This window comes from Pneumocystis murina (genome assembly GCF_000349005.2).
Source record: "Pneumocystis murina B123 chromosome Unknown supercont1.9, whole genome shotgun sequence".
Lineage (NCBI taxonomy): Eukaryota > Fungi > Ascomycota > Pneumocystomycetes > Pneumocystales > Pneumocystaceae > Pneumocystis > Pneumocystis murina.
In genome coordinates this window covers 54,372-72,579 of record NW_017802367.1, presented here as the reverse complement: position 1 = coordinate 72,579, position 18,208 = coordinate 54,372, and the positions used below count along the sequence as shown (strand labels likewise).

The 18,208-nt window shown below is 25.5% G+C and overlaps 10 protein-coding genes across 10 annotated transcripts; 6 read left to right on the top strand and 4 right to left on the bottom strand.

Moving 5' to 3' along the window:
* Nucleotides 1-19: 19 nt before the first annotated feature.
* On the top strand, nucleotides 20-2,139 carry PNEG_01882 (hypothetical protein; the record flags this gene model as incomplete). Its single annotated transcript, XM_007875665.1, has 8 exons — nucleotides 20-217; nucleotides 263-436; nucleotides 483-567; nucleotides 613-748; nucleotides 792-1,234; nucleotides 1,278-1,655; nucleotides 1,701-1,786; nucleotides 1,831-2,139. 8 exons carry the CDS (start codon nucleotides 20-22, stop codon nucleotides 2,113-2,115), a joined length of 1,785 nt encoding a protein of 594 aa, XP_007873856.1. The 3' UTR covers nucleotides 2,116-2,139.
* A 1,732-nt stretch (nucleotides 2,140-3,871) lies between these two features.
* Nucleotides 3,872-4,927, top strand: PNEG_01881 (hypothetical protein; the record flags this gene model as incomplete). The annotated part of the gene is made up of 3 exons (XM_007875664.1): nucleotides 3,872-4,013; nucleotides 4,063-4,248; nucleotides 4,293-4,927. The coding sequence occupies 3 exons, from the start codon at nucleotides 3,872-3,874 to the stop codon at nucleotides 4,925-4,927; spliced, it is 963 nt and encodes a 320-aa protein (XP_007873855.1).
* A 759-nt stretch (nucleotides 4,928-5,686) lies between these two features.
* PNEG_01880 (hypothetical protein) lies at nucleotides 5,687-6,440 on the bottom strand (the record flags this gene model as incomplete). Its single annotated transcript, XM_007875663.1, has 5 exons — nucleotides 5,687-5,734; nucleotides 5,776-5,872; nucleotides 5,916-6,064; nucleotides 6,113-6,232; nucleotides 6,288-6,440. The coding sequence occupies 5 exons, from the start codon at nucleotides 6,438-6,440 to the stop codon at nucleotides 5,687-5,689; spliced, it is 567 nt and encodes a 188-aa protein (XP_007873854.1).
* Nucleotides 6,441-6,715: 275 nt separating this feature from the next.
* On the top strand, nucleotides 6,716-8,089 carry PNEG_01879 (hypothetical protein; the record flags this gene model as incomplete). The annotated part of the gene is made up of 7 exons (XM_007875662.1): nucleotides 6,716-6,792; nucleotides 6,844-7,090; nucleotides 7,143-7,241; nucleotides 7,291-7,386; nucleotides 7,433-7,498; nucleotides 7,543-7,650; nucleotides 7,694-8,089. The coding sequence occupies 7 exons, from the start codon at nucleotides 6,716-6,718 to the stop codon at nucleotides 8,087-8,089; spliced, it is 1,089 nt and encodes a 362-aa protein (XP_007873853.1).
* Nucleotides 8,090-8,171: 82 nt separating this feature from the next.
* Nucleotides 8,172-9,338, bottom strand: PNEG_01878 (dihydroorotase, homodimeric type; the record flags this gene model as incomplete). The annotated part of the gene is made up of 3 exons (XM_007875661.1): nucleotides 9,026-9,338; nucleotides 8,952-8,972; nucleotides 8,172-8,905 (listed from the first exon to the last, which is right to left on the bottom strand). The coding sequence occupies exons 1-3, from the start codon at nucleotides 9,093-9,095 to the stop codon at nucleotides 8,172-8,174; spliced, it is 825 nt and encodes a 274-aa protein (XP_007873852.1). The 5' UTR covers nucleotides 9,096-9,338.
* Nucleotides 9,339-9,568: 230 nt separating this feature from the next.
* PNEG_01877 (actin-2) lies at nucleotides 9,569-11,166 on the top strand. The gene is made up of 8 exons (XM_007875660.1): nucleotides 9,569-9,614; nucleotides 9,661-9,691; nucleotides 9,743-9,807; nucleotides 9,857-10,055; nucleotides 10,101-10,568; nucleotides 10,612-10,786; nucleotides 10,832-10,971; nucleotides 11,016-11,166. The coding sequence occupies exons 1-8, from the start codon at nucleotides 9,598-9,600 to the stop codon at nucleotides 11,076-11,078; spliced, it is 1,158 nt and encodes a 385-aa protein (XP_007873851.1). The 5' UTR covers nucleotides 9,569-9,597; the 3' UTR covers nucleotides 11,079-11,166.
* A 488-nt stretch (nucleotides 11,167-11,654) lies between these two features.
* PNEG_01876 (glyceraldehyde-3-phosphate dehydrogenase, type I) lies at nucleotides 11,655-13,284 on the bottom strand. The gene is made up of 12 exons (XM_007875659.1): nucleotides 13,215-13,284; nucleotides 13,137-13,166; nucleotides 12,866-13,083; nucleotides 12,742-12,819; nucleotides 12,679-12,698; nucleotides 12,513-12,634; nucleotides 12,393-12,463; nucleotides 12,202-12,348; nucleotides 12,117-12,154; nucleotides 11,860-12,073; nucleotides 11,771-11,814; nucleotides 11,655-11,724 (listed from the first exon to the last, which is right to left on the bottom strand). The coding sequence occupies exons 1-12, from the start codon at nucleotides 13,241-13,243 to the stop codon at nucleotides 11,713-11,715; spliced, it is 1,023 nt and encodes a 340-aa protein (XP_007873850.1). The 5' UTR covers nucleotides 13,244-13,284; the 3' UTR covers nucleotides 11,655-11,712.
* Nucleotides 13,285-13,573: 289 nt separating this feature from the next.
* On the top strand, nucleotides 13,574-13,915 carry PNEG_01875 (hypothetical protein; the record flags this gene model as incomplete). The annotated part of the gene is made up of 4 exons (XM_007875658.1): nucleotides 13,574-13,592; nucleotides 13,635-13,650; nucleotides 13,697-13,760; nucleotides 13,805-13,915. The coding sequence occupies 4 exons, from the start codon at nucleotides 13,574-13,576 to the stop codon at nucleotides 13,913-13,915; spliced, it is 210 nt and encodes a 69-aa protein (XP_007873849.1).
* A 1,821-nt stretch (nucleotides 13,916-15,736) lies between these two features.
* Nucleotides 15,737-16,656, bottom strand: PNEG_01874 (hypothetical protein; the record flags this gene model as incomplete). The annotated part of the gene is made up of 5 exons (XM_007875657.1): nucleotides 15,737-15,936; nucleotides 15,980-16,163; nucleotides 16,211-16,300; nucleotides 16,342-16,563; nucleotides 16,609-16,656. 5 exons carry the CDS (start codon nucleotides 16,654-16,656, stop codon nucleotides 15,737-15,739), a joined length of 744 nt encoding a protein of 247 aa, XP_007873848.1.
* A 255-nt stretch (nucleotides 16,657-16,911) lies between these two features.
* On the top strand, nucleotides 16,912-18,149 carry PNEG_01873 (hypothetical protein). The gene is made up of 2 exons (XM_007875656.1): nucleotides 16,912-16,963; nucleotides 17,005-18,149. Exons 1-2 carry the CDS (start codon nucleotides 16,937-16,939, stop codon nucleotides 18,037-18,039), a joined length of 1,062 nt encoding a protein of 353 aa, XP_007873847.1. The 5' UTR covers nucleotides 16,912-16,936; the 3' UTR covers nucleotides 18,040-18,149.
* Nucleotides 18,150-18,208: the final 59 nt, after the last annotated feature.

The following is an 18,208-nucleotide window of genomic DNA, read 5'->3' as shown; positions in this document are numbered from 1 at the left end:
TATTACCTTATAAATCAATATGTTAGTTCTTTTTACAATATTTAACAGAGGAGGGATTGTTCTTTGGGAGAGGTCTTTTGACGTTTTACCATTCAATATTATAAATGACTTTATTAATGATATCTTTATTGAAGAACAAATGTCCAAGACAATTTATATAAAAGAAGATTTTGCAGTAAAATGGACAGTATCTAATGATTTTGGACTTGTATTTGCAGTATTTATTTAAGTTTTGTATGGATGGATCTAAATAGTGGTTTAGGTTGTGTATTTAAGTCTTTCAGAATTGGTTTATGTTGAAGAATTTCTTGAAAATATTAAAAAGCTTTTTTGTCAGTTATATAATGAAGATCTTAAAAAAAAGGACTTTTTTTCAAAGAATTTTAGTTTTGATTCATATTTTGATGTTAAAATTGATGAATTTAATGCTTTAAATGTATATTTTTTATGAAAATATGGTACTATAATAATAGCTGAAATAGACAAAGAAACTTCCATCTTTTGCATCAAAAAAAGATATAATTACGGATAATTATTCATTTTCTAAGGATTCAGAGGAGAACAATGGTATATTATTTATTTATTGCCTTAATTTATCAATTTAAAATATAGATATTGCTCATCAACATGTTCAGATGTCAAATGTTTTTGAAACAATGAAAACAAGATTTCCATTAAAAAAGGACCTTCATAAAAGGAATATAAGTAAAAATACTAAGAAAAATAATCCTAAAATAAGCAATTTAAGGTGATATTTAGCCTTTTTTATATTATACAAATTTATCTTTTAGTAATAAGGAATATGTTAAAAAAAACAAAAAGGTCATGCGTAAATGGGAAGATGATTATATTATAGATAGCAATTGTGAAGCAGATACTTTGGATTATTCTATTGAACCTGAAAAATCTTCTGTTTCAATTCAAAATGATATATTAGATTTATCTAAAGAAAATCTAAGCTCAAAAAATGGAAAAGTTTTTTTTATTAAGGAAATTGATGATGATAATGATGGAATTAATGGTAAAAATGATAAAAAAGAACCAAATACTTGGGTGTTAAATATATTTACGAATCTTGTTAAAAAAAGAGTTCTTTCATTAGATGAGATCAATCCGGCTTTAACAAAAATGAAAGAATTATTATTGAAAAAAAATATTGCAAAAGGAGTTGTGGATAATATATGTGAATCTGTTCAGAATAATTTAATTGGGAAAAATGTCGGTACTTTTCAATGTAAACTAAATGCTTTTTTATAGACGTAATTAAATTTTTTAAGCTATTCATACTATTATTAAAACAACTATGGAATCTACTCTTAAACAGATTTTAACTCCATCAGCATCTATAGATCTTCTTAAAGAAATTGATGATTCTAAGGCTCAAAAAAGGCCGTATACTATTTCATTTGTTGGTTTTAATGGCGTTGGAAAATCTACTACGTTATCTAAAATAGCATTTTGGCTTTTAAAAAATCATTTAAAAATTCTTGTTGCTGCTTGTGATACTTTTAGAAGCGGGGCAATAGAACAACTTCAGGTTCATGTAAGAAATTTACAACAATTATCTGAAAGGGAAAAATGTGGAAAAATAGAATTATTTGAAAAAGGATATGGGAAGGATGCAAATATAATAGCAAATAATTCTATTTTATATGGTATTTTATACTCTATTTTACATAGAAATTTAATAATATATATAGCAAAAAAGAAAGAATTTGATGTAGTTTTAATAGATACTTCTGGAAGACGCCATAATGATACACGTCTTATGTCTCCACTAGAAAAAGTCATCAAAATATGTTTTTTTATGGTTTTTACTAACATATATAGCTTGTTACTACAGAAAATATTGATAAAGTTTTCCAGGTAGCAGAAGCCTTAGCAGGAGCGGATGTAGTATCTCAGGCTAAGAATTTCAATAATGCTTTAGGTTATAAAAGAAAATTGGATGGATTCATTATTTCTAAAATGGATACTGTTGGAAATGTTATTGGAACAATAGTTTCTATAACATGGGCTACCGGTATTCCAATTATATTTATAGGAAATGGTCAGACATATACTGATATTCGTGTTCTTTCTGTATCATGGGCTGTAAAAATGTTGATGAATTAACTATTTATAAATTATATACCTTATTTTACTACAAATTATTATGTTGTAAATAGGTTTTTACCCGGTTTATATATTATTAAATAGCAATATTACACATTTAAAAATAAGATAAATTAATATTTGTTTTAGGAAATATTACATATAAAACATATTAAAATCCCAGAATAAATTATACATCATTAAGTTTTATCTACTTGGACTTTATATTAAAGAAATTTAAAATTTAGTATAAAAATTAGATTAGCTTATAATTTATTAATTTTACGCTTTTAAAAATCTTTTAAAAAAAATATTTGATTCCTTTAGATTTTTTTATATAAATTTATAGCAGTATGTATATCTCCAAGTAATTCATAAAAAAATCCATTATTTAAATATGTTGTTGCAAATACTATATTCAATATTTTTTTCTCTGGATCTAAATATTTTGAAAAAAGACCTTTTTGCAATAATATTTAACATATTTACTCAATTTAGAAATATTTGTCATAAAATTTATTAATAATCCCTAAAAAAATAAATATAAATTATAAAACATATATAAAATATGTATTTTTAAAAAAACATGTTGATATATTATTCACTGAATTTATTAGTATTAATTTATTTTATTTAAAGTTATTTACATAAGATAATAGAGTGATAAAGGACTTTTGTCAAATATGATATGATATTTTTGAAGACGAATTAACTGTGAATTCAAAACATGATTAATTAAAAGTAACTGAATAGTTCTTTAATATATACTTTCAGTTTTTTCCAATAAAATGTTGAAAGTAATTCAAATGTAATTCTAATTTCATCTGAATTTATCCATAGATTATTATTTATTCTTTTTTTGTCCATTAAGAACTTCTTCAACACCCTAAGTAAAATAATCTTCTATTTTTTTATTATTTCCTTTATTTTGCTGATAAAACAATCTCTCTTTTCAACATCTGAATACTATCTGAAACTTTATATTCTTGTATTTTATGTTTCAGTATAGAAAAATACTTCTATCAATAATTTCTACATTTTCATTGTCATTATTAATTGATGTGTATATGTCATTTCAAGTTTAATTTCAATAAACATATCATTTGTTTTATCCATTCCAACTAATATTGCCGCATTAATTGCTTCTTTATAAAATACAAGTGCTCTATAAAAGTTCTTCTTGGCAAATTCTTATAATACAATACTATTTTAATTATTTTCTACTGTTTTTGGACATTGTATAAAATTCAAATCTATTTGATCAAATAGACTTTAAACAAATAAACTTTTATTCCATTTTTTTAAATTAATATTCCATATACATGTTTTCCAGATAAAAAGGTTTGGATTCTAAATATTTATTACGTAAAGAATTGAATTAAAGCTTTGTATTAACCTTTTATTTAAATATATATATATATATTTAACATTTTTAATTTTTTGCTTTTTAATAATGTCTGTTTCTTCTAAATTTAAGGTTGTTTTCGTCTTTTTTATATAAAAAATAAAATAGATCTTTTATATTTGAATAACATAAGGTTTTTGTTCTATTTTTGTTCCTTTTTAACTTCTAATTTTCCACTATTTTTTCAAAAATAGTTATATTTTTAAATACCCTAATATATTAAGATATTTTTATTAAAAATACTAAAATATAAATATATATTCATCATTATTTAAAAAATATCTAAGATTTTATGTGTTTTTTCTTGATAAACATTAAGAAAGACTGAGTTTTTTAGCGGCACGCTTGTTTTACACTCTTAAATTTTTAAAAATGAGTCTATTTTCCCATTGTTTTAAGAAAAAAAGGTTAATATTCTCTGAAATACTGTTTCGCCAAAGGAATTTATGGACACGTTCTTCTTTAACTCAAAATTTATCAGAATCTCCACTTCCATCACCAATTGATAAGTTTCGTAAGTAAATGGCTTTTTTTAGATCAAAAAAGGGTTAATAAGAGATTAGCCTTTATATTTAGACATGCACCAAAAGCTCCGTCTTACCCACGTTTTTTTCCGCCATCAAAAGACTTAAAACCTCTAACATATGTTTTTGATTCTTTGCAGCAACTTTTTGCAACATATATTTCTTATTCATCGGCAGAAGTTCGATTTGGAAGCGACTACTGGCCAAATGAGTTTTGTATAGGAGGTATTTTTGTTTTTTTTGGGGCGTTTTTATATTTATATTTTAAGCAACATATGCTACTCGCAAGTTTTTTCAGCTTCTTAAAGAGCCTAGATCAAGATTATCTGAAATTATGACAGAAGATTTGCTTATACTTCTTGATGAATTTATTAGGAAGGATAATCATGGGCCTTTGAGGTTACGGCCGTATATACAACTGAAACATGTATATAATTCAAAGATTCGTACAGTATTTGTTAATTTTGGATGTAAAGATACATTTAAGTATCTTTCAGAGCTTGAAAAATCAAATATGACAGATCCAAGATATATAAGGATAAGATGGAAAACGTTTAATATTGGTTTAAAATTAACATCATATGAAAAAGATATTCCAGCATCATTTACCACTACTAAAAATCTTGCTATAAGAGAAATGAAGAAAGGAATATCCTATGCAGTGGATTTAGAGATAGATGGTGAATTCGAAACTGGTTATTTTGATTCTTTAGACGAAAAAGATGAAAATATTCAGCCCAAAATTGTAAACAAAGAAAAACGTACCGTAGTTGTAACATTTCAGAGTCAACATTGCAATCCTGGTTGTAAATTGTCAGTGGAAAATGTATGCAATGATGATGAACTTATTAAAGAAGGAGTTGAATGGAAAATATCAGTATATAAATATATTTATTGGCATTAATTAAAAATATTATAGGACATAGATTATGTGATATTTGAAAAGAAGCTACGAGAGATTGAAAATTTTGAAAAAGGATAAGACACTTTCATATTTGTTGATTTGGTTATGAAATATTTTTTTATATATACAATATAATCATAGAGAAGCACTTCTAAATTAACTTTATAGTTTTAAGATTTTAACCTTCAAATATCTATAAATCATATATTAGATATTATTATTTAAAACTAGAGGAGAGATTTTTTTATGATAAAAATATTGAAGATTTTATTTGCACTATAAAGATGGAATCATAAAATAATTATGAGTAATATGTGATCCTGAGGAAAATATCTGTTAATAGATAACTTTAATTATTATTAAATATATCTAGGATCTATTCAATTTTTATTAGAAAATATATTTTAAAATAAAAGTATAAATTATATTTTTTATGAAAATTAGTTTTAAATATTTAATCTTGAAAGTCCAGCATATGTTCTTTAAAGAAAAAGTATTATAATTAATACTACCATTGTTAAATTATAGATAATATACAAAAATTCCTTTAAAGGCAAAAAAATACAATTTTTAAAATTGCTTGAATTATACTTATAAAATGTCATAAAGAAATACTTAAATAGAAAATGTTCTTATAAAAAGGCTTTCTTAACGTAAAATCATCATTATAAAAGTATAAACATAATATCCCAGATAATTTAAAAGTTGTAAAAAAATACTTAAACACAATATGCCATTGGTAATTCCCTTTAATATTTCCTAATTTAAATCAAATTTATTAATTCCAAAAATACGTTTTCGATGAGTCTAATTATTAGCATAAATAAAAAAATTCTATATAAACTTACAGAGGGAAGTTTCGGCACTAATACCATTAAAAGAGCCCAAAGATTAATAAAAAACGTCCAGAAATCATAATGTGTATAATGTGTGCTTAAAAGAAATCTATTTATTTAAATCAAAAAAAAATAAAAAAAAAAATACATACAAAGTAATAGGGACAGCTGTAAGATATTTTTTAGCTGGAGTATATTGCGCACCATTGTCCATCTGCTCCCACATAGTTAAATTATCATATGCTCCAGAATTAAACTCAAAAGGAATCCCTTTAACCCAATGAAACATAATATATGAACTCTAACATAAATTAGTAATACTTTTTACCTCCTATAGAACCCTTATTACAAGCATGTATGTCAAATTTGTAAGTGTCCATGAAAGTTCCTGTGAAACTGCTGGAAAAGCATTATAAAATATTTTAAGATATGAAATCACAACAATATGAATAATCCATGCACCTAGCCCCTTTCTTCAATATTTATTCTAACTATTCTTTTTAATTCTTGCCTTTAAAATTTACCCAGTTGCAATTAAAATTACTTTGACTTCCTTGATCTAAACTATCATCTGCTGTTGATGCCTGAACATCATGAATAATTGACGAAGATCGCCTGCACATATCATAAAATAAAATATCTGACCCTTGTATTTGCTCTAATATAATGTATGACATAGAGATTCTTTTTAAAAATTTTTTTTTTAATATAAGTTAATTTTTTTAAAAAAACTTCTAGCTTTGCTTAAAAAAAACCCTTAAAAAAGCTTCAAAAACTGACAAACACTTTAGACAATATTAACAATCCTATATATTAGCTTTAAGACATGCTTATCTTTTCTTAACCTTTATTTCTACCTTTTTATAATAATTTTTAAAAATTCGACGTTATCAACTTAGATTTTAAGTCTTTAATTTTTTACGTTCGAGATTCGAGGTTGGACATCATAAAAATGTCTAACTGCTTTAAAACCTCCAAAATAGAGCAGGATGAATTAAGAGATAATAAAGGAGATCTTAGTAAATTAAGGTTAATATATCCTGTGAATAAGAGTTTTTGTTAATATTTATTGAATTATAGTTTTGATAATTGTGATTGGAAATTTAATGGAGATTTGTTAAATGCTTTTGAGGGAAAAAAAAGTGAAGAAAAGGAAAAAAATGAAGCATTTGTGCATGATGAAGAGCCTGTGTGTAAAAATGAATTAAATCTAGGAAGTCTTGGATTAAAAAACCAAGAAATAACTGAAAACGAGAATTTAGAAGATTTAAAAAGCGATATATATGAAGAATCAGAAAATACAGATACAATAGAAGATTGGGCACAAGTATGAATTCGTATGAGTGTTTTTTATAATATTATGGTTAATATTTGGTTAGTTGAGTAAAGGTAGATATTTTGGGTTAGCACAAGATGAAATTATTTGTCATAAATGTGCAGAGCCGGGACATATTGCACGTGATTGTTTCCAAGAAATGGTATATAAGAAAAGGATTTTGAAAGCAATTGATATATTTTTAATGATAGTGTACGAATTGTGGAACAGTAAATGATCATTTAGCATCTCGGTGTCCGATGTTGCAAAAATGTCATAATTGTAATGAGTTAGGACATATTCTTATTGTGGATAATAATATTTTTTCTAGTATTTTTATACTTATGAGATTAGGATTGTAAAAAACCTCGAAAAATAAATATATGTAGTACATGCTCTTCAAAATATCATCCGGATGATGTAAAATTATATGATGATAAAGATAGAAGAATTAATAATACTAGATGTGTCCTAAAATTTGGAGATGTTATACATTTAATCCAGACGCACCAAAAGAATTTACACCTAAGCGATATTGTTATAATTGTGCGGAATATGGACATTATGGTGATGTATTTCTCTTACATTTATATTTAATAGGTTTATATCTTATAGGATTGTCGTCTTCCTCAATATTCTAGGTATTTAGAATCATCTGCTTTTTGTATTGATAATGAGCCAATTCCTGCCTCTGAATACGAATATATAAAGCATCGGGAAATAATAAAAAAGAAGAAACTCTTGAAAACATATAGGGAATATGAGAAGGAAGATTGGTTTGCACGAAAAATGAAAAAAAAGTGCTTAGATCATAAATCGCCAAAACTGGATACTTTTCGAAGCAATAAATCATATAACAAGATAAATTATTTAAATGGTGTACATAATAGGCGTGATGAGCTTTTATATAATAACTCAGATAAACAACAAAACAACAAATATGATAAAAAACGGCTAAAAAGAAATTTAAATAAAGGAAAATCTATTTTTATTGATTTAATTCCGCATTAAAATGGTATTGTTTATAACAAAATATGAATATTTACGTAGTAAAAATAGTGAAACTCATAAAACTGTTTGTATATATTGAGTATTATTTCCATGTTATAGTCCAATTTAATACACTTCCTCCCAAAAATGGTACTAAAATGGCATCTTCCGAGCCAAGTTCAGAAGCGATTTGTAATGGTTTTCTTGTTAATATAATTTTTTTATCTATACCAATATCTTTAACATTATAAAATTCTCTTCCAAAAATACATGCAAAATTTTCGAGTTTATCCAATTTCCCTACCCTATCAAAGGCTTCTGCAAGATAGCTTATAAGATATGGTTGAGTGAATATACCAGCTGCAATTTTTTTTGTACCTATTTTAAGTGTTCGTGGATGTGGTGCTGAATCGCTTCCAAGAAAAAATTTTTTATTACCACTTGTAGCAGCATTTAAAAGAGCTTTTCTATCTGATGGCAATTTTGCGACAGGTTTACAATATGCATACGGATCACCTGCCCAATCATCAACTGTTAAAAAAAGATGATGAGCTGTAATTGTTCCCGAAACATTATCTCCACATTTTTCAATCGCCTCTATAGCTTCTTTTGTTGTACAGTGCTCAAGTACAATTTTTAATTTCGGAAATAATTCATGTAATTTATAAAGTATTGGCAAAAACGCTTGTTCTGCTGTTAAAACCGTAACATCTTCGCTCATCGAGCTTGAAATTTCCCCATGAATATTCAAAACAAGTCCATGTTTCTCCATAGCTGAAAATATTGGATAATATGATTCATAATCTTCAACCCCAAATTCCGAATGCGTCGTCACACCTTATCATATTTAATATAATTAATTTTCATCATTATATTTATAAACCCTTAGGGTACATCTTTATTCCTTTATTTTATTAAATATTTTCTTTTTTTCCATTATTATTAGAGCTTTTATACCTACAATTCCTGCTGCTTTAGCTTCTTCAATCATTGACGGTGTAATTTCTTGACATAAATATAAACTCATAAGAAATGTTGTGTCCGAGTCTAATTCCTCAAGTTTACGCTTATATTCTAAGCACGACTCAATTGATGTAATAGGAGGAATTAAATTAGGCTTTTTCTTATCAGCTTATTTATTTTTTTCAAAAAAAAATAACCATAACATATACAATTGAACAGCCTCCAAGACGAATGAATGGGACGACATATTCCATCATTTTATTTGATCTTAAGTGGGTATGAAAGTCTGCAGCAGACAATAATTCTAGTTGATCCATCTCATAAAAAAATTGTACGTTGAAAAAGGTACGTTTATCGAGATTGAATATTAATTAATGTGGTTTTATCAAGAAAAAACAAGAAAAAAGGACTAATTTTACTGGTAGATAAAGAAATTCTTGATTGTTTTTGAGTAATATTTATAGGTAGTTTTTTTTTTCTTTTTTTTTGGTGAAAATATCAAAAAAAACAAGATATTTAGGAAAAATTTAGTTTATGTCTGAATATTTAAGAGAATTGAAGAAAAAATGGAATTTAATGATGTGTACGTCTGTATGATAGTGTCTATGAAGATATTTAATAGGTTGAAGATTGACTAATCAGCCTATTTGCATCGATAATGTAGTGATTGGTTTATATACGAAAATTGAATAGATATTTATAGATGTATAGGGGTCAGGAGTGATAAAGGCAGGGTTTGCGGGTGAGGATCAGCCCAAAAGTTTTTTTCCGTCATAGTAAAATGATAAAATGAGAAGTATAGACGATAGAATAACGTTTATATAGTGTTGGACGACCAAAACATCTAAAAATTATGGCAGGAGCGATTGAAGGAGATGTTTTTATAGGAAATAAAGCTCAAGAACTTCGTGGTCTTTTAAAAATTAAATATCCTATAGAACATGGTATTGTTGTTGATTGGGATGATATGGAACGAATATGGCAGTTTATATATACGGAAGAACTTAAAACAGTATCAGAGGAGGTATAAATAAGGTTTATTTAGGGAGTCTGTGTTTATATGGATTAGCATCCAGTATTATTGACAGAAGCACCCCTAAATCCTAGAACAAATAGAGACCAAGCAGCACAAGTTTTTTTTGAAACCTTTAATGTACCGGCATTATTTACATCGATACAAGCGGTATTATCTCTTTATGCTTCTGGACGAACCACGGGTGTTGTTTTGGATTCTGGCGATGGTGTAACACATGCTGTCCCGATTTATGAAGGTTTTGCAATGCCATCTGCTATAAGAAGAATAGACATAGCAGGACGCGATGTAACAGAATATTTGCAATTGTTGCTTAGAAAATCAGGAACTGTGTTTCATACTAGTGCAGAAAAAGAAATTGTTAGAATTATTAAGGAAAAATGTTCTTATGTTACGTTAGACCCAAGAAAAGAAGAGAAGGAATGGATTAATGCATCTATATCCGGAGGGAAGGATCATGCTAAAGAAGAGGAATTTAAACTTCCAGATGGAAATGTTTTACGAGTATGTATTTTTATTTAGAAATAAATGATTTCTTATTTTGTAGCTTGGTGCAGAACGATTTAGAGCACCTGAAATTTTATTTGATCCTGAAATTATTGGATCAGAATATTCTGGTATTCATCAAGTTGTTGTTGATGCTATTAGTCGAGTAGATTTGGATCTTCGAAAGTCTTTATTTGGAAACATTGTGTTATCAGGGGGATCTACTTTGACAAGGGGTATTTGAAATTTCTAATAGTAATTTTTTTTTTCTAATTTATAAGGATTTGGTGATCGCTTACTCTCTGAAATACGTCGACTTGCTGTAAAAGATGTAAAAATCAAAATTTTTGCTCCTCCAGAAAGAAAATATAGTACATGGATAGGCGGTTCAATTCTTGCAAGCCTTAGTACATTTAGAAAGGTTTTCTTTATTATTTTTATTAATTTACATTGATCTTTAATTAGATGTGGGTTAGTGCAGAGGAATATCAAGAAGATCCAGACATTATTCATAGAAAAAGTATCTAATTTATAATATTTATAAAGAATGCACTATATGATCAAATTCAATTGAGCTATAAAAATAAGCCTATTGCTTTTGTTTTTATTTTTTTTACAAACCAGAGTAAAAAGATTTTTTATTCATCTCATAATTTTATAGCATAATCTGCGTATAGATACAAAATAGCATTAAATATAAATGCTAATGTATATTATTTCAACTGAACATCTACCATTGGTATCTAGTTTAAAATAATTCTTGTAGTTTCTAAAGCTAAATATATTATTAGAATAATATTAGAATATTTATTATTAATGTATATTATAATTTTGTAACTTTGAATTTTGTATTAAAAATATAAAATTTGAAATAATATTCTAATTTTGATTTCTGGAAATACGTCGTTATAGCATTCTAATATTCTTTATTAAATATGATCTTGAATATCTTAGGGTGTTCTGGACAATTTTTGTAAACATATATTTTGCTAGATTATCTTGATCTTAATAAATTATTGAATAAATATATTTAAGAATTTGTCTAGAAAAAATATATAAATCAAATATATAAAATATCTATATAAAATAATTAATAAGATTGAGTAAATTTTCTACTAATAAAGTAATTTTTATTAGAGGATTCAGCATTTTAAAAATAAAGTCAAACGCCAGCCTAGATATAAAATATTAGTTTCATTAGTTTTAAAATTAACAATAACCTCTTCATCCTGAGAAGCAATGAATTGAACTAAATCGCGTATGCCTAGAAATATTAATCTATAATTTTCAAAGTAATTAGAAAACATACGAGAACTATAGCCCCATTCGTTATCATACCATGATATAAGTTTGAAAAAATTATCATTTAGAGCTATACTAGCCTTCGCATCAAATATTGAGCTATAAGTTGAACCAATGAAGTCAGATGAAACAACATCATTCTCTGTATAGGACAATATGCCAGATAACTCTCCAGATGATGAAGTTTTAATTGCTTGTTTAAGTTCAGCAAATGTTGTAGACTAAATATTTTAAATATTTTAAAAACATAGAATAAAAACATACTTTTCTAAGACGAACAGTTAAATCCACAACTGATACATCTAAAGACTATAAGATATATATATAATACTATGAACATTATGCTTACTAGCTACAGGAACGCGAAATGCCATTCCAGTAAGTTTTCCATTAAGTGAAGGAATTATTTTCCCCACAGCACTAGCAGCACCTGTTTCTGACGGAATTATATTCCCAAATGCGGATCTTCCGCCTCTCCAATCCTTTTGAGATACGCCTAAATGCATATTTAATAAAAAAAAAAAGTCTATAAATATATACCATCAACAGTATTTTGAGTTGCTGTAGTAGCATGAACGGTTGTCATTAAACCCTCAACAATTTCAAAATTGCTAAAAATAATGAATTTGGATATTTCATGTTTTTTTTTGAAAAATATACTCATGAATCACTTTAGCTAAAGGTGCTAAACAATTTGTTGTACATGATGCATTTGAAATAACTTTTTTTGAAGGGTCATATGCATCAAGGTTAACTCCACATACATACATAGGTGCATCTTTCTAATATAAAATTAAAAAATATAAAATAATTAATTTATGTTTACTGAAGGCGCAGTAATAATAACTAAGATTAAATTAGAGAAAAATAGATAAAAAAAAAAATCTACCTTTCTTGGCGCCTCCCCGAAGATGCAAAGATGCTTGAGACTCTGTCGTAAAGACTCCTGTTGCTTCAACAATGTATTCTATATATATATAAGTATTTTTTGCTAAAAAAAATATAAAAAAAACCTGCTTCACAAGAACCCCATGGAATTGATGCTGGATCCCTCTCTGAAAAAACACGAATTGTCTTCCCATTTACAGATAAACCATCCCTAGTTGTAGAAACTTCGCCCTGAAATTGGCCATGTACTGTATCATATTTAAATAAATATTCCATATAATCAAGTTTTATAAAAGGATCATTAATTGCTACTACTTCAATATTGGAGGCTTGAGAGGAAATTCTGTAATTTATATTAAGTTCATGTATATTGATATATATATGTATATATATTACCGCAAAAAAATACGCCCAATTCTACCAAATCTATAATAATCTAGAATTATAAAGATATAAAAATGCAGTTATATATACCCGTTAATTCCAACACGAATCTTTTTCATTCTATTTCTTTAAAATTTATAATATTCTGTCAAATTTTCAGTAAAATGATGCAAAAAAAGCGGATATATAAAAATTTCGATATCTTTTTAAACTGACGAATACCCTTTATAATAAGAGGATTTAATTATTGCCTATATAAAATATAGATAGAATATGTGTATTTTTTGCTTTGTGACTTATACGCAGTGCATATAGTACGCATATAATACGCATATATTCCAGTATTTCTATATATTTAAAGATATATATTTTCTGCCTTTTTATAAAAGCTTTTTACTCTTTTTAACGTACATAAATAAGGTTTTTTGTATTTATAAACTATCTTGAATATGCCACGTGCAACCAAAGGTAGGGCTTTTTTATAATTTATATATATATATTAATTTATAGGTGTTTTAATTGAATGGTATTGCTTCTTAGAGACTTTAAAGTACAGAAATTGATTGATTTAGTGATCCAACTGTTAAGCAGATTATTCTTAATCTCGATAATCAAACACATGATATTGTATTAGAAGTATGTAAAATATTTTTTTGGATATATTTTTTAAGAAATATTAGGATTTAGATGAACGATTACTTGTGCATTCTCAACAACTTGATCGGATACGTTTGGAATTGGATCGAGTTCTTGAAGAAAATTCGTTTAATTCACTTCCAGCTTTTTCATAAAATTAATTTATATCTGAAATGTTTTATTTTAAACTGGGATTGTTATTTTGATTTGAAAAAAATGGTTTAATGTATTTTTTATTTTATCTTGAAAAACAATGATTTATATTATTTAATTTTTATTAGATTTGTAAAACGATATTTTTTGAATTATATGATTAATTTATGATATTTTTAATTTCTAATAGTTCTACATATATAGATTATGGTTTTTAAAAGAAAGTTAGGTTTTATCAAAGAATTTATCTAATTTTCAAATATTTTTTATTATATATACATTTTAGAATATTTTAGTAAATTTTCTATTTTTGGGAATAATGATTTATATCATCATAAAACACTTTATAATTATTTAACACAATTTTAAAGATTTTCGTTTTGGGAAAAGTTTTATATATTTTTTGAATATATGAATATTTTCCAAAAACAAGTTATTTTTATTAATAAAAGCGTATTTTGTTTATTAGATATAAAAATCTTTAGTATTTTTATTTCAATTTATATGTTCTTTGAATTTTTCATTTATATTTTAATTTCTTTATTTTATTAGAAGTATTTTTTATGAAATTAAATATGTAAAACATTTTGCTTAATTATTCATATTATTTCATATTTAAGGTTATTATTAGTATTTAATTTTAAAGTTTAAAATATAAAAGATTTTATATATGAAAAAATAGATCCGTAGCACTAAAAATATACTTTAAAAATATTATTAGATTGCTTAAATTTGTTTTTATTTTACAAAAAAATATCTTATAAATAATGAAAATTATATTTTTATATATATTTTTTAAAATCTTTAAAAATAATATATTATTAAAAGATTTTTTATATTATAAATACAATATTAAACATATGATTTTAAGTTTTTTGTTTTAGATATTTCTATTTTAGAAAAATTTATTTTTTATATAAAAATTTTATCTATATTGGTATAATTTATGAATATTTTTTTAATTTATGCTTTTAAAATATTATGAATAATAATCAATATATATATTATTTATTATATAGAATTTTAAACTCTAATAAATTAATATTAACTAAAAATTACCTTAAGATAACAAATTATTAATAAACTTCAAATGATTTCTAAAAATAAAAATTTTTATAATTAAAGATCTATATTTAAATTTTAAAGTATTCTAACAAAAGAATTAAATGCAATTGATGACTAACTTATATGAAGAGATATTGTAACTTTAAAAATATATTGATATTTCTATTATTCTTTATAAAGTTAAAATTATATATTTAAATTTGCAAAAATCTAAAATTTTATTATTTATATGAAAGAAACATAATATATAGAGCATACTTATATTTTAAACTATCCTAATTTTAAAAGCTGATGTATTTTTTTGTATTTTAATAGTTTCTAAATATTATACAATGAAATTAGAATGATCATCCCAAATGCATAAAATAACATAATATTTAATAAATATAAGACTTATTATAAAATTAAAATATATATTATCAAATTTAATACCACTGTATTTTTTTTCCCATAAAAATATATGTTTTGAATCATTATTAAGGAATAAATACTGCATAAATGGCAATTATTCAAGTTAAATTAGTTTAAAATATTAAGTTTCATAATCTAATTTATATAATTATATCTAATTACTGAATGATTACAAACTAAATAGACAAACTCTAGAAAACACTTATATTTTAAATTTATGCACCCTTATAATAAATAAATAAATAAAACGTGATAACATTAAGATGATTAAAAAATCCTTTATGAATAATAATAAAATTATCTCCCATTAGACAATATCGATGTATTTTATCAAGATTTTCTAAATTTCATGACGATGCTTCTACATTTATATCTATTGTATCCATTGTTTTTTCTGATATTTCTTGTTTTGCTTTTTTATTTAATTTTCTTTTCTTATTCCATTTTGATAACTTAAAATAATAATCAAACATAATAATGCCCATTTCAAGAAAAAAAACAAAAGAATATGAAATAGCCGCAAGAATATCAAATTTCAGTTCAAATACTATAAATTATGTTATAAAGAGAAATTATAATAAAGAAGATACATAAAGACAAGAAAGAAAATAACGCTCCTCCCATATCTATTAAAAGAAATATAAATGAAATTCCTCGAACACATTTATGAATATATATATCATAATACGGAGGAAAAAGTCCAATACATATAAAAATAGATGAAATTATCCCTATAGAAATAATAGGCCATTTAATATTTTGTCGTATTAATGACTTTATTATGTTAATATTATGTTAAATATAAGTTAAAATAATTTTACTCGTGCTATAAAAACAAATCCTGCTTCAATAAATCCCGAGATGCACCCTCCAGATGAAAAAATAGTAATACATTTATAAATAGACCATTTCTATGACCAATAAATAATTTAATTTAAAAAAAGAAAAATACTTTTTCATAATAAAGACATTGTCCCCATGTAATAAAACATAAAACTAAAAACAACTGTGGTTGAAGTTGTAATGGAATATTCAAGTTACGAGAAATATTATAAATGCCCATAATAACTGCACCAATAGACCATAACAATAACATAAGAGGTTGAAACCCTTGTGTACTATGTCGAAGATAATTTACAACAATCTGAGGAATTAATTGAATACACCATAAAATCTATACAAAGATTAATCTATATTTATTTCTTATATTTCATTTTACTGTTCCTATAGTGCCAAGGATTGCTGCAATTACTGGATTATGGAACATTTTTCATATATTTCTTAATTTAATTAAGATTTTTAACTTTAACCAATTAAATAAAGTTTTATTATAAAATATTATTTAAAATATTTAAGTTTAAATATAATTGTTAAATAGATTTGAAGAAATAAATCAAGATACTAAGTTATTAAGCTTTTAAAGGGTTAAAAATAGATGTTAAAAGTTAGGAGTTTAGGGCTAAGGGTTATTAAGATAATCAGATTAAAAATCCGGACGTTAAAAAAAAGTTAGAAATCAGGGAAAAAAGTCCTGTTTTCGTTTAACAATGGAAAAGGATAAAAACGTGTCTAATGTAAGAAAAATAAGTGAAAAAAAATAGTTTTAATAGTGTAGTTATTGAAATACATGATCTTAGAACAACATGGAAAAATCCAAGCAGAATATGTATGGATTGATGGGTCAAATGAGCTTCGATCTAAGACAATTACTTTAGACAAAAAACCTAAAAGTGTTTCGGATCTTATTGAATGGTATTTCGATGGATCGTCTAGTGGTCAAGCGTCAGGAAATGATTCAGACGTTTATTTACGTCCTGTGGCGTTTTATCCAGATCCTATACGACAAGGAGATAATATTATTGTAATGGCAGAATGCTGGAATCCGGATGGAACTCCGAATGAATACAATTATCGCTATGCATGTTCTAAACTTTCAGAGAAATATATTAAACATGAGCCATGGTTTGGAATTGAACAGGAATACACCCTTTTAGATAAATATGGAGCGCCATATGGATGGCCAAGAGGAGGGTTTCCAGCGCCACAGGGTCCATATTATTGTGGTGTTGGCACAGGAAAAGTTTATTGTCGAAAAATTGCAGAAGCACATTATCGAATGTGTTTATACGCAGGAATTAAAATAGCGGGAATTAATGCAGAAGTGATGCCATCGCAATGGGAATTTCAAATTGGACCATGTTTAGGTGTTACTATAGGGGATGATCTTTGGATTGCTAGGTATCTTTTAGTTCGTATTGCTGAAGAATTCGATGTTAAAATATCTTTTCACCCTAAACTTGTTAAGCAATTTAATGGTGCAGGATGTCATACAAATTTCTCCTCTATAGAAATGAGAAAAGAAGGTGGCATGGAACATATTTTAAATGCTATTTCGAAACTTAAAAAAAAACATGAAGAACATATTAAAGTATATGGAGAAGATAATAATCAACGTCTTATAGGCATTCACGAAACAGGGCATATTGATCACTTTAGCTATGGAATTGCTGATCGTACTGCAAGTATTCGCATTCCACGTATATGTGCAAAACAGGGTTATGGATATTTTGAGGATCGCCGACCTGCATCGAATATTGATCCATACAGGGTCTCTAGTATTATAATGGAAACAGTTTTTTCCGATAACTAACTTTTAAATATGAATATTTATTTTTAGTATTATATCGTAATACAAAAAAAGACAAAAATCATGGTTATTATTTTGTTAAAACTCAATAATTTATTAAAGAAAATTCTACCGATTGTTTTTTATTATGAATTTAGATTTAATTTAACATCTAAGACTATTTTTCAAATTA